The sequence below is a fragment of the Coregonus clupeaformis genome, chromosome 23, assembly GCF_020615455.1.
Source record: "Coregonus clupeaformis isolate EN_2021a chromosome 23, ASM2061545v1, whole genome shotgun sequence".
Taxonomy (NCBI): domain Eukaryota; kingdom Metazoa; phylum Chordata; class Actinopteri; order Salmoniformes; family Salmonidae; genus Coregonus; species Coregonus clupeaformis.
In genome coordinates this window covers 22,350,786-22,374,369 of record NC_059214.1, presented here as the reverse complement: position 1 = coordinate 22,374,369, position 23,584 = coordinate 22,350,786, and the positions used below count along the sequence as shown (strand labels likewise).

Genomic DNA, 23,584 nt, shown 5'->3' with positions numbered 1-23,584 from the left:
AGCTGTTGGTCTTCACATGATAATAATGGTTGATAAAATGCAACCAACGATGCCCATGTTTTTGTCATTGTATTGAAAATTATTATATCTGTAAGTCGCTCTGGATAAGAGCATCTGCTAAATGACTAAAATGTAAATGTAAATCCTAGTGAACCTTGTACCTATGCGGAGTTGAAATACTGCTGAAATAATGCATGGGTTGCATTCTCTCTACAGTGCCTTCAGAAAGTATTCACACCCCTTGACTTTTTCCACATTTTGTTGTGTTACAGCCTGAATTTAAAATTGATCAAATGTAGATTTTTTTTGGTCTCTGGCCTGTACACAGTACCCCAATAATGTGAAAGTATAATCATGTTTTTCAAAAAAGCTGAAATTTCTTGAGTCAAGTATTCAACCCCTTTGTTATGGCAAGCCTAAATAAGTTCAGGAGTACACGTGCTTAACAAGTCACATAATAAGTTGTATGGACTCACTCTGTGTGCAATAATAGTGTTTAACATGATCTCTGTACCCCACACATACAATTATCTGTAAGGTCTCAGTCGAACAGTGAATTTTAAACACAGATTCAACCACAAAGACCAGGGAGGTTTTCCAATACCTTGCAAAGAAGGGTACCTATTGAGGATGGATCAACAACATTGCAGTTACTCCACAATACTAACCTAATTGACAGAGTGAAAAAAAGGAAGCCTGTACAGAATAAACATATTCCAAAGCATGCATTCTGTTTGCAACAAGGCGCTAAAGTAATACTGCAAAACATGTGGCAAAGCAATTCACATTTTGTTCTGAATACAAAGTGTTATGTTTGTTGCAAATCCAATACAACACATTACTGAGTACCGTTCTCCATATTTTCAAGCATAGTGGTGGTTACATCATGTATGGGTATGCTTGCAATCGTTAAGGACTGGGGAGTTTTTCAGGATAAAAAAAGAAACGGAATGGAGCTAAGCACAGGCAAAGTACCTAGAGGAAAACCTGGTTCAGTATGCTTTCTACCAGACACTGGGAGATTAATTCACCTTTCAGCAGGAAAATAACCTAAAACACATGGCCAAATCTACATGGGAGTTGCTTACCAAGAAGACAGGGAATGTACCTGAGCGGCTGAGTTACAGTTTTGACTTAAATCTGCTTGAAAATCTAGGGCAAGACCTGAAAATGGTTGTCTAGCAATGATCAACAACCAATATGACAGAGCTTGAAGAATTTTGAAAAGAAAAATGGGTAAATGTTGCTCAATCCAGGTGTGGAAAGCTCTTAGAGACTTACCCAGAAAGACTCACAGCTGTAATCGCTGCCAAAGATGCTTCTACAATGTATTGACTCAGGGGTGTGAATACTTATGTAAATGAGATATTTCAGTATTTAATTTTCAATAAATTTACTAACATTTCTAAAAACATGTTTTCACTTTGTCATTATATGTACAGTCATGGTCAAACGTTTTGAGAATGACACAAGTATTGGTCTTCACAAAGTTTGCTGCTTCAGTGTTTTTAGATATTTTTGTCAGATACTTGGTATACTGGTATAGTTACTATGGTATACTGAAGTATAATTACAAGCATTCCATAAGTGTCAAAGGCTTTTATTGACAATTACATTAAGTTTATGCAAAGAGTCAATATTTGCAGTGTTGACCCTTCTTTTTCAAGACCTCTGCAATCCGCCCTGGCATGCTGTCAATTAACTTCTGGGCCACATCCTGACTGATGGCAGCCCATTCTTGCATAATCAATGCTTGGAGTTTGTCAGAATTTGTGGTTTTTTGTTTGTCCACCCGCCTCTTGAGGATTGACCACACAATCTCAATGGGATTAAGGTCTGGGGAGTTTCCTGGCCATGGACCCAAAATGTCGATGTTTTGTTCCCCGAGCCACTTAGTTATCACTTTTGCCTTATGGCAAGGTGCTCCATCCTGCTGGAAAAGGCGTTGTTCGTCACCAAACTGTTCTTGGATGGTTGGGAGATGTTGCTCTCGGAGGATGTGTTGGTACCATTCTTTATTCATGGCTGTGTTCTTAGGCAAAATTGTGAGTGAGCCCACTCCCTTGGCTGAGAAGGAACCCCACACATGAATGGTCTCAGGATGCTTTACTGTTGGCATGACACAGGACTGATGGTAGCGCTCACCTTGTCTTCTCCGGACAAGCTTTTTTTCTGGATGCCCCAAACAATCATAAAGGGGATTCATCAGAGAAAATGACTTTACCCCAGTCCTCAGCAGTCCAATCCCTGTACCTTTTGCAGGATATCAGTCAGTCCCTGATGTTTTTCCTGGAGAGAAGTGGCTTCATCGCTGCCCTTCTTGACACCAGGCCATCCTCCAAAAGTCTTTGTCTCACTGTGCGTGCAGATGCACTCACACCTGCCTGCTGCCATTCCTGAGCAAGCTCTGCACTGGTGGTGCCCCGATCCCGCAGCTGAATCAACTTTAGGAGACGGTCCTGGCGCTTGCTGGACTTTCTTGGGCGCCCTGAAGCCTTCTTCACAACAATTGAACCTCTCTCCTTGAAGTTCATGATGATCCGATAAATGGTTGATTTAGGTGTTATCTTACTAGCAGCAATATCGTTGCCTGTGAAGCCCTTTTTGTGCAAAGCAATGATGACGGCACGTGTTTCCTTGCAGGTAACCATGGTTAACAGAGGAAGAACAAGGATTTCAAGCACCACCCTCCTTTTAAAGCTTCCAGTCTGTTATACTAACTCAATCAGCATGACAGAGTGACCTCCAGCCTTGTCCTTGTCAACACTCTCAGCTGTGTTAACGAGAGAATCACTGACATGATGTCAGCTGGTCCTTTTGTGGCAGGGCTGAAATGCAGTGCAAATGTTTTTTGGGGATTAAGTTCATTTTCATGGCAAAGAGGGACTTTGCAATTAATTGCAATTCATCTGATCACTCTTCAAAACATTCTGGAGTGTATGCAAATTGCCATCATAAAAACTGAGGCAGCAGACTTTGTGAAAAACGTTTGACCACAACTGTATTGTGTGTTGATGGGTGAGATTTAAAAAATATATATAATCCATTTTGAATTCAGGCTGTAACACAACAAAATGTAGATTAAGTCAAGGGGTATGAATACTTTCTGAAGGCACTGTACGTTTCTTAAGTTTAGGGTTAGGATTAGGGTTACATGCCTAATAAATCATAACAGCCCAGTTTCAGCTCCAGTCTCTTCTCTCTTTCGTTTAGGCAGATCAGTTCTCCGGCTTCCACATTCGTTCAGTGCTCTGTGTACCTATTTGGAACAGCAACCATCAAATCATTGGTAAGTTCTCAAATTGTCCTTTTTTCACTGACTTCTTTTGATAGTCAGTTGTGCCATTACATGTCCACTGTGTCACGTTGTATAATGATTAGAAGACAGGCGCAATAATACGTATTAGGGGTTTTATTACTCCACCCAACACAAACACATATACAGTGGGGGAAAAAAGTATTTAGTCAGCCACCAATTGTGCAAGTTCTCCCACTTAAAAAGATGAGAGAGGCCTGTAATTTTCATCATAGGTACAAGTCAACTAGGACAGACAAAATGAGGAAAAAAAATCCAGAAAATCACATTGTAGGATTTTTAATGAATTTATTTGCAAATTATGGTGGAAAATAAGTATTTGGTCAATAACAAAAGTTTCTCAATACTTTGTTATATACCCTTTGTTGGCAATGACACAGGTCAAACGTTTTCTGTAAGTCTTCACAAGGTTGTCACACACTGTTGCTGGTATTTTGGCCCATTCCTCCATGCAGATCTCCTCTAGAGCAGTGATGTTTTGGGGCTGTCGCTGGGCAACACAGACTTTCAACTCCCTCCAAAGATTTTCTATGGGGTTGAGATCTGGAGACTGGCTAGGCCACTCCAGGACCTTGAAATGCTTCGTGCAGAGCCACTCCTTCGTTGCCCGGGCGGTGTGTTTGGGATCATTGTCATGCTGAAAGACCCAGCCACGTTTCATCTTCAATGCCCTTGCTGACGGAAGGAGGTTTTCACTCAAAATCTCACGATACATGGCCCCATTCATTCTTTCCTTTACACGGATCAGTCGTCCTGGTCCCTTTGCAGAAAAACAGCCCCAAAGCATGATGTTTCCACCCCCATGCTTCACAGTAGGTATGGTGTTCTTTGGATGCAACTCAGCATTCTTTGTCCTCCAAACACGACGAGTTGAGTTTTTACCAAAAAAGTTCTATTTTGGTTTCATATGACATTCTCCCAATCCTCTTCTGGATCATCCAAATGCACTCTAGCAAACTTCAGACGGGCCTGGACATGTACTGGCTTAAGCAGGGGGACACGTCTTGCACTGCAGGATTTGAGTCCCTGGCGGCGTAGTGTGTTACTGATGGTAGGCTTTGTTACTTTGGTCCCAGCTCTCTGCAGGTCATTCACTAGGTCCCCCCGTGTGGTTCTGAGATTTTTGCTCACCGTTCTTGTGGTCATTTTGACCCCACGGGGTGAGATCTTGCGTGGAGCCCCAGATCGAGGGAGATTATCAGTGGTCTTGTATGTCTTCCATTTCCTAATAATTGCTCCCACAGTTGATTTCTTCAAACCAAGCTGCTTACCTATTGCAGATTCAGTCTTCCCAGCCTGGTGCAGGTCTACAATTTTGTTTCTGGTGTCCTTTGACAGCTCTTTGGTCTTGGCCATAGTGGAGTTTGGAGTGTGACTGTTTGAGGTTGTGAACAGGTGTATTTTATACTGATAACAAGTTCAAACAGGTGCCATTAATACAGGTAACAAGTGGAGGACAGAGGAGCCTCTTAAAGAAGAACTTACAGGTCTGTGAGAGCCAGAAATCTTGCTTGTTTGTAGGTGACCAAATACTTATTTTCCACCATAATTTGCAAATAAATTCATAAAAAATCCTACAATGTGATTTTCTGGATTTTTTTTCTCAATTTGTCTGTCATAGTTGACGTGTACCTATGATGAAAATTACAGGCCTCTCTCATCTTTTTAAGTGGGAGAACTTGCACAATTGGTGGCTGACTAAATACTTTTTTGCCCTACTGTATAATCTCAGCAAAAAAAGAAACGTCCCTTTTTCAGGACCCTGTCTTTGAAAGATAATTAGTGAAAATCCAAATAACTTCACAGATCTTCATTGTAAAGGGTTTATCCCTGTTTCCCATGCTTGTTCAATTAACCATAAACAATTAATGAACATGCACCCGTGGAACGGCCGTTAAGACACTAACAGCTTACATACGGTAGGTCACAGTTATGAAAACTTAGGACACTAAAGAGGCCTTTCTACTGACTCTGAAAAACACCAAAAGAAAGATGCCCAGGGTCCCTGCTCATCTGCGTGAACGTGCCTTAGGCATGCTGCAAGGAGGCATGAGGACTGCAGATGTGACCAGGGCAAGAAATTGCCATGTCCGTACTGTGAGATGCCTAAGACAGCGCTACAGGGAGACAGGACGGACAGCTGATCATCCTCGCAGTGGCAGACCACGTCTAACAACACCTGCACAGGATCGGTACATACGAACATCACACCTGCGGGACAGGTACAGGATGGCAACAACAACTGCCCGAGTTACACCAGGAACGCACAATCCCTCCATCAGTGCTCAGACTGTCCGCAATAGGCTGAGAGAGCCTGGACTGAGGGCTTGTAGGCCTGTTGTAAGGCAGGTCCTCACCAGACATCACCGGCAACAACGTGACCTATGGGCACAAACCCACCGTCGCTGGACCAGACAGGACTGGCAAAAAGTGCTCTTCACTGACGAGTCACGGTTTTGTCTCACCAGGGGTGATGGTCGGATTCGCGTTTATCGTCGAAGGAATGAGCGTTACACCGAGGCCTGTACTCTGGAGCAGGATCGATTTGGAGGTGGAGGGTCCGTAATGGTCTTGGGCGGTGTGTCACAGCTTCAACGGACTGAGCTTGTTGTCATTGTAGGCAATCTCAACGCTGTGCGTTACAGCGTTACAGGGAAGGCATCCTCCTCCCTCATGTGGTACCCTTCCTGCAGGCTCATCCTGACATGATCCTCCAGCATGACAATGCCACCAGCCATACTGCTCGTTCTGTGCGTGATTTCCTGCAAGACAGGAATGTCAGTGTTCTGCCATGGCCAGCGAAGAGCCCGGATCTCAATCCCATTGAGCACGTCTGGGACCTGTTGGATTGGAGTGTGAGGGCTAGGGCCATTCCCACCAGAAATGTCCGGGAACTTGCAGGTGCCTTGGTGGAAGAGTGGGGTAACATCTCACAGCAAGAACAGGCAAATCTGGTGCAGTCCATGAGGAGGAGATGCACTGCAGTACTTAATGCAGCTGGAGGCAACACTAGATACTGACTGTTACTTTTGATTTTGACCCCCCCTTTATTCAGGGACACATTATTCAATTTCTGTTAGTCACGTCTCTGGAACTTGTTCAGTTTATGTCTCAGTTGTTGAATCTTGTTATGTTCATACAAATATTTACACGTTAAGTTTGCTGAAAATAAACGCAGTTGACAGTGAGAAGACGTTTCTTTTTTTGCTGAGTTTATATACAAAATGGATGTAACCCAAACAAAGAGTGAGGTGTAACCTCTACACAATACAAGGGATGAGACCCGTAAACAACCAGAGCACAATACGCGTTACTCACGAGACCAACGGACATGGGACAATAATCGACAAGGACAATGGGGAACAGAGGGCACAAATATATATACAAATATAATATACTAATCAGGGTGAATGTGAACCAGGTGTGCGTAATGAGACAAGACAGTCCGGGGTTGGTGGTAATGATCCATGTCAGTGGCGCCTAGAAAGCCGGTGACGTAGACCTCCGGAACTGGTGAACGGAATGAGCAGCAGTACCGGGAGGATCCGTGACACATTGATAAATCTATGTTGACAGATGTCAAAACTAAGACATAATCCAGCATTCAAGCTTAAAGTGATTTTAATAATGAGAGAGTACATCAACAAACCAACGTACATGATGTCCCAAACCTCAGATAATCTCAGATGTCATTGTGTCTTGTTTGGAGAATCTAGAGAGGAGAATCCGCCAGTAATGTCCTCCTAGGTAGCATTTAGAGAAAATGATCCTCAAATTAAAGGGGTGATCATTTGTTTTGGTACTGTCCATTTGTAGCTTATTTTTGGACACAGGTCCAGGAATGGCTAAAGGATTGCAATATTTACCTGGAGCAAACCCTGCAGATAGCACTACTGGGTGATCTGAAAAGTCATAGTCAATCGATCAATAACATAATAATACTATTAGCAAAAATGTTTATTTTCAATTCACAATCTGTAGAAACAATGAGAATAGAAAGGTTCAGAACTTTTGTAAGACATCACAGTACAGTTGAAATATATATGGCAAATAGAAATCCTATATGGATGGTGTTAAAAAGATAGATGGGAGGTGTTGAATGGAATTGAAGGATGGGACAAATAACAACTAACAACAAACAATAACAAGGTAACTAATAATGTAGGCACGCTGTGTCCATAATAAGTGTATGGGTTGTAGGTTGGGAGCTTTTGTGAAGGAGCACAGTTAGAAAGATATGGCATATAGAAGCAAACCGGATGGACATCATGAAAATGATCAGAGAGGTTGAGAGTAGAAGAAGTTCAGGAGAGAGAACAAACAAAAAGTAATTATTGTAAAATTGACTGTGTCCATAAAATGTAGATAGTGGGTATGGGCTGGAAGTAGAGGCCTAGGCGTTGTTGTTCACTAGTTTACTCCAAGTGGGGAAAGGGTGGCGGGGTTGGAAAGTAATAAAGGGGAATATATCTTTTTTTTTAAAGGAGATGTATGTGTAAGTATGTATGTATGTATGTATGTATGTATGTATGTATGTGGGTGTGTATGTGTGTGTGTATATGTATATGTATATGTATATGTGTGTATGTGTATGTGTATATATACACTGCTCAAAAAAATAAAGGGAACACTTAAACAACACAATGTAACTCCAAGTCAATCACACTTCTGTGAAATCAAACTGTCCACTTAGGAAGCAACACTGATTGACAATAAATTTCACATGCTGTTGTGCAAATGGAATAGACAACAGGTGGAAATTATAGGCAATTAGCAAGACACCCCCAATAAAGAAGTGGTTCTGCAGGTGGTGACCACAGACCACTTCTCAGTTCCTATGCTTCCTGGCTGATGTTATGGTCACTTTTGAATGCTGGCGGTGCTTTCACTCTAGTGGTAGCATGAGACAGAGTCTACAACCCACACAAGTGGCTCAGGTAGTGCAGCTTATCCAGGATGGCACATCAATGCGAGCTGTGGCAAGAAGGTTTGCTGTGTCTGTCAGCGTAGTGTCCAGAGTATGGAGGCGCTACCAGGAGACAGGCCAGTACATCAGGAGACGTGGAGGAGGCCGTAGGAGGGTAACAACCCAGCAGCATGACTGCTACCTCTGCCTTTGTGCAAGGAGTAGCAGGAGGAGCACTGCCAGAGCCCTGCAAAATGACCTCCAGCAGGCCACAAATGTGCATGTGTCTGCTCAAACGGTCAGAAACAGACTCCATGAGGGTGGTATGAGGGCCCGACGTCTACAGGTGGGGGTTGTGCTTACAGCCCAACACCGTGCAGGACGTTTGGCATTTGCCAGAGAACACCAAGATTGGCAAATTCGCCACTGGCGCCCTGTGCTCTTCACAGATGAAAGCAGGTTCACACTGAGCACATGTGACAGATGTGACAGAGTCTGGAGACGCCGTGGAGAACGTTCTGCTGCTTGCAACATCCTCCAGCATGACCGGTTTGACGGTGGGTCAGTCATGGTGTGGGGTGGCATTTCTTTGGGGGGCCGCACAGCCCTCCATGTGCTCGCCAGAGGTAGCCTGACTGCCATTAGGTACCGAGATGAGATCCTCAGACCCCTTGTGAGACCATATGCTGGTGCGGTTGGCCCTGGGTTCCTCCTAATGCAAGACAATGCTAGACCTCATGTGGCTGGAGTGTGTCAGCAGTTCCTGCAAGAGGAAGGCATTGATGCTATGGACTGGCCCGCCCGTTCCCCAGACCTGAATCCAATTGAGCACATCTGGGACATCATGTCTCGCTCCATCCACCAACGCCACGTTGCACCACAGAGTGGTGGATGCTTTAGTCCAGGTCTGGGAGGAGATCCCTCAGGAGACCATCCGCCACCTCATCAGGAGCATGCCCAGGCGTTGTAGGGAGGTCATAGAGGCACGTGGAGGCCACACACACTACTGAGCCTAATTTTGACTTGTTTTAAGGACATTACATCAAAGTTGGATCAGCCTGTAGTGTGGTTTTCCACTTTAATTTTGAGGGTGACTCCAAATCCAGACCTCCATGGGTTGATACATTTGATTTCCATTGATAATTTTTGTGTGATTTTGTTGTCAGCACATTCAACTATGTAAAGAAAAAAAGTATTTAATAAGATTATTTCATTCATTCAGATCTAGGATGTGTTGTTTAAGTGTTCCCTTTATTTTTTTGAGCAGTGTATGGGGAAAAAAAGTATTTAGTCAGCCACCAATTGTGCAAGTTCTCCCACTTAAAAAGATGAGAGAGGCCTGTAATTTTCATCATAGGTACACGTCAACTATGACAGACATAATGAGAAAAAAAATCCAGAAAATCACATTGTAGGATTTTTTATGAATTTATTTGCAAATTATGGTGGAAAATAAGTATTTGGTCAATAACAAAAGTTTCTCAATACTTTGTTATATACCCTTTGTTGGCAATGACACAGGTCAAACGTTTTATATAAGTCTTCACAAGGTTTTCACACACTGTTGCTGGTATTTTGGCCCATTCCTCCATGCAGATCTCCTCTAGAGCAGTGATGTTTTGGGGGCTGTCGCTGGGCAACACAGACTTTCAACTCCCTCCAAAGATTTTCTATGGGGTTGAGATCTGGAGACTGGCTAGGCCACTCCAGGACCTTGAAATGCTTCTTACGAAGCCACTCCTTCGTTGCCCGGGCGGTGTGTTTGGGATCATTGTCATGCTGAAAGACCCAGCCACGTTTCATCTTCAATGCCCTTGCTGATGGAAGGAGGTTTTCACTCAAAATCTCACGATACATGGCCCCATTCATTCTTTCCTTTACACAGATCAGTTGTCCTGGTCCCTTTGCAGGAAAACAGCCCCAAAGCATGATGTTTCCACCCCCATGCTTCACAGTAGGTATGGTGTTCTTTGGATGCAACTCAGCATTCTTTGTCCTCCAAACACGACGAGTTGAGTTTTTACCAAAAAGTTATATTTTGGTTTCATCTGACCATATGACATTCTCCCAATCCTCTTCTGGATCATCCAAATGCACTCTAGCAAACTTCAGACGGTCCTGGACATGTACTGGCTTAAGCAGGGGGACACGTCTGGCACTGCAGGATTTGAGTCCCTGGCGGCGTAGTGTGTTACTGATGGTAGGCTTTGTTACTTTGGTCCCAGCTCTCTGCAGGTCATTCACTAGGTCCCCCCGTGAGGTTCTGGGATTTCTGCTCACCGTTCTTGTGATCATTTTGACCCCACGGGGTGAGATCTTGCATGGAGCCCCAGATCGAGGGAGATTATCAGTGGTCTTGTATGTCTTCCATTTCCTAATAATTGCTCCCACAGTTGATTTCTTCAAACCAAGCTGCTTACCTATTGCAGATTCAGTCTTCCCAGCCTGGTGCAGGTCTACAATTTTGTTTCTGGTGTCCTTTGACAGCTCTTTGGCCTTGGCCATAGTGGAGTTTGGAGTGTGACATTTTGAGGTTGTGGACAGGTGTCTTTTATACTGATAACAAGTTCAAACAGGTGCCATTAATACAGGTAACGAGTGGAGGACAGAGGAGCCTCTTAAAGAAGAAGTTACAGGTCTGTGAGAGCCAGAAATCTTGCTTGTTTGTAGGTGACCAAATACTTATTTTCCACCATAATTTGCAAATAAATAAATTAAAAATCCTACAATGTGATTTTCTGGAAAAATTTTCTCAGTTTGTCTGTCATAGTTGACGTGTACCTATGATGAAAATTACAGGCCTCTCTCATCTTTTTAAGTGGGAGAACTTGCACAACTGGTGGCTGACTAAATACTTTTTTCCCCCACTGTATATATATATATATATAAACATGGGGGATTGGAAGTGATGCAGACAATTACATTGATGGAAGTTACAATCTATCTGCAATATTAAGTAGATCAGCTTTGCCATTGATTCTTGAAGAATATAATGCATTAATGTCTATTACACTTAGTTCAACTGTTTAACTCCATCACAACCCAAAATATAAGCTAGTTTTACTCCATTGTTTGTAAACACTGTAATTGCAAACAAACACGGTATAGCTTCAAAAATGGTTAAAACGTTCATTTTAATTCCATGGATGATCAGTCCTTGCATCCATAGCTCTTTCTTATGAATTTGACTGTGGTTACATTTCTCCAGCCCCATATCTCAGCTGTTTACCGAAAAAGTGGAAGTGTGGCGCTTTGTTGTTTTGTGATTACCAGATTGCCCTTTTAAAGCAGTGTAGCCTGATTAAAGCCTTTATATCAGTCAGTCCTCACAGAGGAGGAGTTCCCTTCCCACTCCTGGCTGCTCCACCATGCAATGCTCTGTGCTCCACAACCACCCCAAGGCCCTCACCACACTGACACTCTGATAAATCATTGATCTGCAGTCTGGTGTTGGTGCTGGATATTGCAAGGAGAGGCAACGCTAGCAGCTAGACTCAGGCCCACAGAGATCTGACTTGGGAAGTCATTAGTTTTGTTTCTGTGCAAAGGGATCAGCAGCATGACAGACGGTCAGTCGCCACCACAGATCATTGTTGGTGTGCATGTGTGTGCAAGCATTGTGTGTGTGTGCGTGCGTGTACATGCGTGTGTGTGTGCTTGTGGAGGTTAGGAGGGGGATGGAAGGATGAGAGACAGAGGGAGCAGGAGAGAGGGGTGTGTGTGTGTGAGCGTGCGTGCGTGTGTATGTGTGTGCGTGTGTGGAGGTTGGGCGGGGGATCAGAGAGAGAGGGAGCAGGAGGGAGAATAATGTGTGTGGGAGGAAACTATCAGGATCTGGACTGAAAGCCATTATAAAGCCATTATAAAGCCATTATAAAGCACAAAAGCAGCAGAGAAATTATCAAGTCAAAGATCCGTTTATTCAGAAGGTAGATATCCTCCTGCCATGTACCGAGGTTATGATATAACGGTATAGAAGAAAAAAGCCTTGGGCTAGATTCTTACATCACTGTTTTCTCAATGCTTTTCTAAATAGGTTGTAAAAATATGATTACATCTTCAGTGATGTTGACAGCACCACAGTAACCTACAGTACAACCCAGTCCTCTCCAGGGACTCAGTGCTCACTTGAATATCTGCTTGTTAGCATAATATCTCTTGGATGATAGAAGACGATTTTCTATCAACTAACAATTAGCCTTATCAGCAAAGTCCTGGGTTGTTTAATTAGTAGATAAACTGAGGAGAGCAGCCTGTCTTTGCTTGCTGGCGTGCCTCCAAACCAGGGGACTTGTCTTTGAAATAAAAGATAAAAGGATACAAAGTCTTCTATTGTTGCCATTGACATAACCTCCAACCTTACATTACAACAGGCTTAGATACTTTAATTACTCAGGTCAACACGACTGTTTCCTGTTTCTTACTTCTTCTTCTAGGAAATACCGCAACATGCATCTATGCAAAAACAACACCATAGAAGCATTGCATATTGCACTGAAAAGCGATAGCAGAAAAGTCCTTGTTTTATCAATGACTTTAATGAATGTGTGGGTGCGATTTCCTCCTGCTAATTGGGGATGTGGGAGCGGAACTAGTGTGTGTGCAACAGCCCAGTCAGTGGCAGCCCAGCCCTAATGAACTAGTGTCAGATAATATAATGGCTCTCAGGAATGGCCTTCATCAGAGGAAGAGGATGGCTTTAGCCTCGTCTGCGTCTGTGGTAGTGTCAGTGACCCTGGTGTCTGTTGTTGCAGGTGTGGCTCAGGTGCTCAACAGGCTGGATGGGAACCAGTTTGATGATGCAGACCAGAGACTGTTCGAGGTAGGACTTTTGTTTGGTGCGTGCGCGTAGGTGCTGCATGTGTGTGCGTGTGTGTGAACGAGTCGTTTGTGTGTTATGACGTCAAACATGTCTCCCTGTTTCTGTGTGCCATGACCTTGGGAGTGTAACAGCAGTGTTGTGTGTTTCAGGCCTTTGTGATCTTCTGTGGCCTGGGCATCAACAACACCATCATGTATGACCAGGTGAAGAAGTCCTGGGCCAAACAGTCTGTGGCTCTCGACGTAAGCACCAATGTTCCTTCCTTTTTATAGCACTTCATTAAGAAATATACGATTTGGATCTTGGGGGTGTGGTTTGATGTGCCTGTGTTATATTCACATATCTTACCCTGGAAATTACTACTGTTTGTCCGTCTTGAGAACATGTCTACAACTTCATCATCAGCAAGCTGTCAAACTATTGTACATAAAGCACAAGCTAGACACTGTTTATCAGTCCCCAACATCACTAGCTAGCTAGCTAAGTTCCATCTCTGTGTTTGTCAATGAAGCTAGTTAGTAGTAGCTAGCAGGCACATTGAGCAGGCAGGCCACATTAGCTAAATCAGCTTATCAATGTGTGCTTCGTGCCGTTTTGTTTTGTTCAACTTTCTCACTATCTATTACCAGAGTGTGAGTCTGTCTGGCAGTGTTTCATAGGGAATCATGTTACAAAACAGGTCGCGGCCAGGACACAAGATGATCGAGGATGGGTTTAGTATTTTGGAATACTGACAAGTGCACATTGTCTCAATTCTCATTTTGCCCAAAACATTGGCAGGCTGGAGTGATCACTATCAAACACAAGTGGCCACTCAATAAAGGGCTTAGGGTTCAAGTGATCTTTCAACATAACATTGCTGACGTGTTGTCTTATATAAACAAGTCCGAGGCGCTGCACATTGTGCAGGTCTGTCTCACTGTCTGTCTCACTGTCTGCTACAATTGGATAGAGCACAGGGCAGCTGTTTCTCTGTGCATGACAATTCTCCCTAGGCGTTGCCATTAGGGATATGACAAATGGAAAAAATGTCTTAAAACGCTAAGAAAAGTTCCAAAAATTCCACGTGAATACACATTGCAGCTGCGCTGCTGCCAGCAACGGTTTGGGTCTTACGGTGCGTCCCTTTCAGATGTTTAAGCATTACACCTGTCCTGCCACTATTGTACCTCAATTCCACCTCTCAAAGTTTGCATTTACTTCTCATTTAACTTCTCAAAATATTGTCATACAGAACTTTGCTGCTGTCGCTTGCCTTTCTCTGCCAACTGTTAACGACGATGACGTAGTGGTGGAAAGTTGATTCCAAAATAATTGATTCCTCGATTCCTTGCACATCAACTCCTGGGGTCGACTCCGATTTCTGAGTGCCAAGATTCGATTCCGCTAGGAATCGACTCCTAAGATTCAGTATTTTTGAAACAGAGGAGACTGATTAGTTGCCGTACTTCCGAGAACACAAACACATGCATCTTTCATAGTGAGCTAGCGAGGGAAGGAGAGAAGGGGAGGGTCACAGTATAGGCAGGTTGGCGACCAGGCAGACAGATGTAGGAACTATGTACTAGGCCTATCTATCAGCAATCAAAAGCTGTATCTCGCTATTTCAGTAAAGCAGGGCCTATCATCAATGAATAGGCTAGGATATTGAGATGTGCGAGATGCAACACTTCGCTCTCACATAGTCACACACAGTATCTGCGCATGTGCACAGGTTCGCTTCACGCTGTTCACAGCATGGTAGCCAGGGCACCAGAACAGCGGGGATGTTGAGCTTCGCGCTTCAACGCTCTTACAGTGAGGGAAAAAAGTATTTGATCCCCTGCTGATTTTGTACGTTTGCCCACTGACAAAGACATGATCAGTCTATAATTTTAATGGTAGGTTTATTTGAACAGTGAGAGACAGAATAACAACAAAAAAATCCAGAAAAACGCATGTCAAAAATGTTATAAATTGATTTGCATTTTAATTAGGGAAATAAGTATTTGACCCCTCTGCAAAACATTACTTAGTACTTGGTGGCAAAACCCTTGTTGGCAAACACAGAGGTCAGACGTTTCTTGTAGTTGGCCACCAGGTTTGCACACATCTCAGGAGGGATTTTGTCCCACTCCTCTTTGCAGATCTTCTCCAAGTCATTAAGGTATCGAGGCTGACGTTTGGCAACTCGAACCTTCAGCTCCCTCCACAGATTTTCTATGGGATTAAGGTCTGGAGATTGGCTAGGCCACTCCAGGACCTTAATGTGCTTCTTCTTGAGCCACTCTTTTGTTGCCTTGGCCGTGTGGTTTGGGTCATTGTCATGCTGGAATACCCATCCACGACCCATTTTCAATGACCTGGCTGAGGGAAGGAGGTTCTCACACAATATTTGACAGTACATGGCCCCGTCCATCGTCCTTTTGATGCGGTGAAGTTGTCCTGTCCCCTTAGCAGAAAAACACCCCCAAAGCATAATGTTTCCACCTCCATGTTTGACGGTGGGGATGGTGTTCTTGGGGTCATAGGCAGCATTCCTCCTCCTCCAAACACGGCGAGTTGAGTTGATGCCAAAGAGCTCGATTTTGGTCTCATCTGACCACAACACTTTCACCCAGTTCTCCTCTGAATCATTCAGATGTTCATTGGCAAATTTCAGACGGCCCTGTATATGTGCTTTCTTGAGCAGGGGGACCTTGCGGGCGCTGCAGGATTTCAGTCCTTCACGGCGTAGTGTGTTACCAATTGGTTTCTTGGTGACTATGGTCCCAGCTGCCTTGAGATCATTGACAAGAACCTCCCGTGTAGTTCTGGGCTGCTTCCTCACCGTTCTCATGATCATTGCAACTCCATGAGGTGAGAACTTGCATGGAGCCCCAGGCCGAGGGAGATTGACAGTTATTTTGTGTTTCTTCCATTTGCGAATAATCGCACCAACTGTTGTCACCTTCTCACCAAGCTGCTTGGCGATGGTCTTGTAGCCCATTCCAGCCTTGTGTAGGTCTACAATCTTGTCGCTGACATCCTTGGAGAGCTCTTTGGTCTTGGCCATGGTGGAGAGTTTGCAATCTGATTGATTGATTTTTTTCTGTGGACAGATTTCTTTTATACAGGTAACAAACTGAGATTAGGAGCACTCCCTTTAAGAGTGTGCTCCTAATCTCAGTTTAGGAGCACACCTGGGAGCCAGAAATCTTTCTGATTGAAAGGGGGTCAAATACTTATTTCCCTAATTAAAATGCAAATCAATTTATAACATTTTTGATATGCGTTTTTCTGGATTTTTTTGTTGTTATTCTGTCTCTCACTGTTCAAATAAACCTACCATTAAAATTATAGACTGATCATTTCTTTGTCAGTGGGAAAACGTACAAAATCAGCAGGCGATCAAACACTTTTTTCCCTCACTGTAGTTGTTGCGGAAATTGACCCACTATGGTGTTTACTTTCTGCATGTACGTAAAAATAAAAGTATTTCGGTTAGTTGTTTTTTTTTACGTTAAGGATCCCAATTTCGTTTAACTGTTTTAACTTTTAAACATTCCCACCCCTAGTTGCCATCTCGTGTTGGAGGGCAAGTGGGCATGATTGTAATCCAAACCCAACCCTCATGTAAGTCGTGACGACCTCAGTTACACAAATCTCACAAAACTCTCTTGACCAAAATGATCCTACTTACACTTTTTAGTCAATTTTGGCACTGGAATAAATGGTTCTGACTAATATCGATGCCACATAGGCCGTTTTCAACCAGAGTCGTTTTTTGCATTCAGTTGCTCTTTAAACAAAATATATTGTGGCAGAGATATCCTGAATGGTTTCCCATCAAATCGTTTTGCATTGTATATAATGACCAAATTTACAGCAGGATTGATATCTGAATGAATGAATTTGGTCTGTGTTTAGTCTCTCCAAGTTGGTTCCAGTAATAGATGTCCAGTATGGATAGTGGGTCACTGTTGGTAGGCTGTGCTGTTGTTTTAGTGTGGCAATACATTTGGGTGGGCAGTTGGCCTACTAAAGTGGACTGTACTGCAGGGCTCTGGCTGAGAGTGGGCTCTGACTCAGACAGGCCACTGACACCATCAGGAAAGCTCTCCCACGTTGGCTACTCTGGTTTTCTCTTTTATTCCCTTCTTCTCTTTCCTCTCTGTCCCGGTTTCCTCTCTCCCACTCTCTTTTTCTCTCTTCTGATATAGTGGACTCAGTGCCTCCTTTTAGTGTCATATTTCTACATCATATTTCTACATCAGTGAGCATCAATGGATCTCTGTTCGTAGTCTACACTCCACAAAGGGCCATATTGATTTTTAAAGAGAGATCGTGAAAAGCAATCCCTTATCTGATCAATAATAAGGCATGCAACTGATCAGCTTCTTCTATGATTGTTGTGAGAGAGAGGACGGTACTCTCCAGTGGGCTGTGCAGGTTGCCTCGTGGTTGGGGACAGGGTGGCAGGAAGGAAGCCTGAGATAGAGCATAGTGAAGAGCAGCATAGGAAGGAATGGCTATGGGGAAAAAGCGAGCGTGGAGATGCATTGCCACTGGCAGCAATGAATAAACATGAGCTCTCTTGATCAAATAAGGAACTGCAAGGCTGCTGCGCAAGGTATTTCTCCTAGGAGATGGGGGAAGCAAAGGGAATGAAATCGGGGCTGACATCTCTGTTCCCCCAGCATTCCTCAGCTTGGAGGGTTCAGAGCTTTAGGGACAGATCGTAATTTACTGTGGGGGGGATCTGAATAAATGGGTTGGATGGATGGCTTCGATAGTCCAGCAATCGAATTGCAAGTCATTCATATGCTAATAATCCAAATATTCTGCTTAAAAAGATCTTGCACTGCTACCCTCAGCATTCATTATTCTTAAAGGAGGTCAGAACAAGCAATGGAACCCGAATGTATCCTCTCTGTGTGTGGGAAAAATATCCTGACGCATGAAGGCTACACCTACAGGTGGGAACGACAGACCGCAAATAAGTCCTCCTGGAAGTGCACTGAATATGATGCTTTCGAATGCTGAGGTCACATAACCCTCACTGATGGGGTTATTTCCAAGTTATCTGAAGAACACAAGAAAGCCAATGTTTCCTATAGGTATGTCTTGTTTAACATAATAATGGCTTTCTTCTTCTTCTTCTTCTTCTTCTTCTTCTTCTTCTTCTTCTTCTTCTTCTTCTTCTTCTTCTTCTTCTTCTTCTTCTTCTTCTTCTTCTTATTATTATTATTATTATTATTATTATTATTATTATGATTATGATTACAGCATGCTCAAGGCCAATGACATGGTTGCTAATCTCTTTTTTTATTTTCAGAATTATGGAACTGCTATGATGCTGTCCTGCAAGACTTGGCGAAGACCAATGTTGTGTATTGATATTCTAGTTTTGTCCCTTTAGGGCACCTGTAACCCCCCCCCTTGCTTACCTACGTTGAAATGCTTGGAATGTTCTTCCTGTGAAATGCAGAAAAACAATGCCCACGTTAATTTCTACTCCCAGCGGGCTCACTGGGTCCAATGTTACCTCGATGATCTACTCATCACCGGCAAAGACGAGCAGGAGCACCTGAGAAACCTGAACGCTACACTACAGAGATTGGAGGAGTACGGTCTGAGGGTCCGGAAGGACAAATGCGTTTTTCCGGCCCTCTGTTGAGTACCTAGGCCACGTCATCGACAGTTCGGGGCTCCACAAGGCGCCATCGAAGGTGAAGGCCGTTGCAGATGCTCCATCCCCACAGAACGTGAGTCAGCTGAGATCATTCTTAGGACTACTGACATACTACGCAAAGTTTGTGCCAAACCTAGCTAACATGTTAAAGCCTCTGCATTAACTTTTGAAGAAAACCAAACAGTGGAAGTGGACAGACAGATGTGAGGAGGCCTTTAAGAAAGTGAAAACAGCCTTAGCTCAGTCAGAGGCCCTAACCAACTTCAACCCCAACTTGCCATTACTGTTGGCATGTGACGCATCGCCTTATGGCGTTGGTGCGGTTGTCTCACACATCATGCCATCAGGTGAAGAAAGGCCAATTGCTTTCGCATCACAGACCTTAAGTAAAGCCGAGAGCAATTATGCACAGATAGGGCGTGAAGTACTTGTGTTTGGAGTTAAGACATTTCATCAGTTTCTGTTTGGCCGACGATTCACACTGCTGACCCCTCACCTCCATCTTTGGTCCCCACACCGGCATTCTGTCACTTGCAGCCAGCCGCATGCAGCGATGGGCGTTATTGTTATCTGCTCACCAGTATGATATCAAGTACAGAAGGTCTGAGCAGCACTGCAATGCAGATGGCCTCTCAAGGCTTCCTTTACCTGTCGCACACACTGAGCACTCCCAGGCTGAAATCTTCTACTTCAAGGAAGTGACGAACGCCCCAGTTACATCTGTCCAAGTGGAAAAGTTCACCCACACTGATCCAGTGATGTCTGAGGTCTTGGACATTGTCACTCGTGGAAAATAAGAAGAGATGTCGGACAGCCTACAACCTTACCTAGTGAGGAGAAACGAGCTCACAGTTCAGTTTGGATGCTTGCTATGGGGTTTTTGAGTCATCATACCGCCGCCACTAAGAAGGCAGGTGCTTGAAGAACTCCATTCAGGGCACTGTGGCATGGTGCGAATTAAGGAGATTGCACGCAGCTACTTTTGGTGGCCAGGTCTGGATGCAGCTATCGAAGACAATGTCAAGTCATGTTCTGCATGTCAAAAGATGAGGAACATGCCTCAGCTAGCACCACTACACATATGGGACTTCCCAGAGGAGCCTTGGCAGCGAGTCCACATAGACTATGCAGGCCCACTGGAGGATCGTATGTTCGTAGTCGTAGTTGACGCACACAGCAAATGGCCTGAGGTCACAGTGATGAAGAGCACCTCAGTGGAGAGAACCATCGAAGAGCTACGGTCAATTTTCAGTCGCTTCGGCTTGCCAACGCAACTCGTTAGTGATAATGGCCCCCAACTGGTGTCTGAAGAGTTCCGGTCATTCATGGAAGCAAATGGAATTCAGCACATCAAGTCAGCGCCGTATCACCCTGCAACGAACGGCCTCGCTGAAAGGTTTGTCCAAACGATGAAGCAAGCTTTAAAATCATCACAAGGGAACGGCTCCCTCAATAGGCGTCTAAACACCTTCCTGTTAACCTACAGAAACACTCCCCACGCTACAACCAAAGTGGCACCCGCGTCAGCCATGATGAAAAGACAGCTTTGCACGCGACTCGACCTCCTGAGACCTCCTGAGACCTCCAAAGACGAGACAGGTTGTACAGACGCAACAGAGAGCACAGGTGGAGAGACGGAACAAAGCAAAAGACAGAAGCTTCATAGCTGGAGAGAGAGTTCTTGCTCGGAACTACTGCAAAGGTCCAAAGTGGATACCAGCCACAGTGGTTGCACAAACAGGGCCTGTGTCCTACACAGTTCACACACCGGAAAACATCATCTGGAGGAGACACGTGGATCAACTGTTGCCAGGAACCAACCTCAGAGATGACTCCTGTCAAGTGACAAACCAAGATCAGCTACTGGAGACCCACCATGACTACAAGCTATCACCTGAACATCCACTGTAGCAACCTACCAATGTGGAAAGTGCTCCAGACTCACCTGAACCAGCCAGAGTGCCTACTCAGGGTACTGTTGCACCCCAGTCTGAGCATACACCATCACCATTCAGACTCAGAGATAATGTGACTGTAGACTCACCTGTACGTTGTCATTACCCTGCAAGAGAAAGACGACCCCTTGACAGGTTGACTATTTAGTTCAGACTAACCTCCGACATTGGGGCAGAATACACCCCAGGGTTAAGTCTGGGGACTGAGGCAGTCTACCCTCTATCCCTAGTTTAGAAAAGGTTATTCTGAAAAGTTCATTTATTTACATTAAGAAAACAATAGGCAAAACAGTGAATATTTACTTTTTCCTTATGAGTCATCAAAGGTAAAGGGGGAGGAATATGTTGTGTATTGATATTCTAGTTTTGTCCCTTTAGGGCACCTGTAACCCCCCCTTGCTTACCTACGTTGAAATGCTTGGAATGTTCTTCCTGTGAAACGCAGTAAAACAATGCCCACGTTAATTTCTACTCCCGTCTCATGTCCTGTCCTTATATTAGTTGTTTAAGTCTCCCGAGTGGCGCAGTGGTCTAAGGCACTGCATCGCTGTGCCACTAGAGATCCTGGTTCGAATCCAGGCTCTGTCGTAGCCGGCCGCGACTGGGAGACCCATGGGGCGGTGCACAATTGGCCCAGCTTCGTCCAGGGTAGGGGAGAGAATGGCCGGCAGGGATGTAGCTCAGTTGGTAGAGCATGCAACGCCAGGGTTGTGGGTTTGATTCCCACGGGGGGCCAGTATGGAAAAAAAATTAAAAATGTATGCACTAACTGTAAATCGCTCTGGATAAGAGCGTCTGGTAAATGTATAAGTAATACAGTGTGCTATACAACAACAGAGTGGAGGGCTAGCATCATAAAATGTAGGCAAATCTTGCTGCCTGCTACCCACGCCACCATTTGGAAGTTCATAGAGGCATTGCAATTATTATCTTTGGTTGACGTGAAAAAACAAACAACGACAGCAGCAAAGGGTTGAAATGAGTCACTACCGCAAGCAATAGAAGGAGTCACTGGTTGAGACTCAATAGCTGGAGTCTTACCTGAAGAGCGTTGCCTACACTTTCAAGTTGCAGTTGTGAATACTCCAAAATCCACTTGGACACTTCTTCGTGACACTTATCAATTTCAACCCCTCCAACATCCTTATCAGACCAGAACACAAAGCACATTATAGGACGATTTTTTCCTGAACTTGTTTTTCCGGTGCTGCATTGTCATGTAGCCTACTCATATTTTGGGGATTTTTTGGTTATTTGAAATAAATGTTTTAGTCCTACTTATTTTTGCCCCTGTGTTTTTGGGATTTGCTAAGCTTATTTGTTGATAAATCAATGTTTTTTAGTGAATGGTTGATGTTAATGGATGGTGTAAAAACGAGATTAAACAAAATACATTCTTTAAAACAAAAATACATTGTAGAATCTAGATATAGGCCTTCAGCCTTTATATAACCATATGAACAAATGTATATACAATATTCTGCCCATATCAATGAATGTATATACAATATTTGTAGCCATACGTGATTTAATGAAAAGCAGTAAACATACACATTGTTTCACATTATTTAATAACAGACTCATAAACAGAATCAATCAATAGGCTACAGCTCACTTCACAGCTTCCCCGGTTCTTCACAGCTTTCCTGGGAAACTCTATGTATTGTAGCCTCACCCGGACGAAAGAGCAGCTTCTTCTGCAGTGTTCGCGGTAAAATTTGCACGTTGCGGTGGTGCTTCCCTTTGACTCTGCCACAAAAACATGTTGAAGTGGCAAAGTCGATATCCACGTTAACCTTTTCACATGTGAGTTCCAAAAATCCCTAACGGTCACCCCAGCGTGAGTTGTTTTTTGCACATGATGTCAGAATGCACTCACTGTTCCAAAATGTGATTGTTACGCAACAGGACAGTTAACACACGCTGCCTGCTAATTATCTATAGGCTATGTTTCAACATGTCAATTTCAAATTATTTTCTAACAAGTTCTATTTTCGAACAACAGTTTGAATTGAGGTGTGTTCCGCCTCCTCATTCATTCACATAGAAGTAGCCCATTTCAGTGTTGTGGACAATTTATGTTTGAGGAAAAACTGAGCCGGATAAACTTCCCTCTTCGAGGAGAGCCCTTCCCCATTTTTTCCGCACATCAAGTATACAGACATTTGCGCAGTCTTGCACGAACTGGCACATTTTCTGGCTGGTGCTCGCATTGCCTCCATTGTTGTTTTCCTTTAAAATATTAACTTTGGACATGTGTGCGTTCCTATCAAAGTAAGTGCCTTATTTTCTGTATATCGTGTTGTCGTTTCTACTGTAGCATGAAGTATGTATGTATGTATGGAGCATAATATATTTACAGTTTTATTCACGTTTTCAAGTACTGGTGACATATAATGCATTCTGATTATTGCATAGATTTTAATGGACACCTATAATGTGTGTAAAATAATTTTTTGAAGGTTGTACTGATTATAATGAGCTAATGCTAAGCTATTTGCCAGCTATGTGTGGCGCCATGTTTGCTAACATTATACAATGCATTCTGGGTGTCACGTAAATGTCTGTCAGACCAAATAAGTTATAATGAGGTGAAGGAATGGTTCACTCATCTTTCGAGTAAACTTCTGGAAGTGAATGAAGGGAAGTGAATGATCGTAGACGACACACCCGCTTCAACATGCATACTGCAAACAGACTTGTCTCCTCTTATTATCTTTGGTTGACGTGAAAAAACAAACATGGCGGCGCGCACAAACTACCCATCGTCGGATTACTTTCGATTTCTAGAAAGTGTTTTACTCAATTATTTCGATCAATGTTGAGCTCACCCGTGATGTGATGAATTATAAATAGCAATTGCTATTAGCTAATTCATATTGTGGTTTCTGTCAGCCGAGAGTTATCTAAATATGATCGCTTATGTTACGTC

At 43.7% G+C, this 23,584-nt stretch overlaps 1 protein-coding gene across 1 annotated transcript in view; it reads left to right on the top strand.

Annotated features, from left to right (window-relative positions):
* The window catches only part of pde11a (phosphodiesterase 11a), a 74,982-nt gene that overhangs the window by 18,579 nt on the left and 32,819 nt on the right, over positions 1–23,584 (top strand). Inside the window, exons 7-9 of the mRNA XM_041844281.2 lie at positions 3,214–3,289; positions 12,977–13,044; positions 13,194–13,286. Coding sequence (XP_041700215.1) covers positions 3,214–3,289; positions 12,977–13,044; positions 13,194–13,286 — 237 coding nt within the window. The remainder of the gene's footprint in view (positions 1–3,213; positions 3,290–12,976; positions 13,045–13,193; positions 13,287–23,584) is intronic.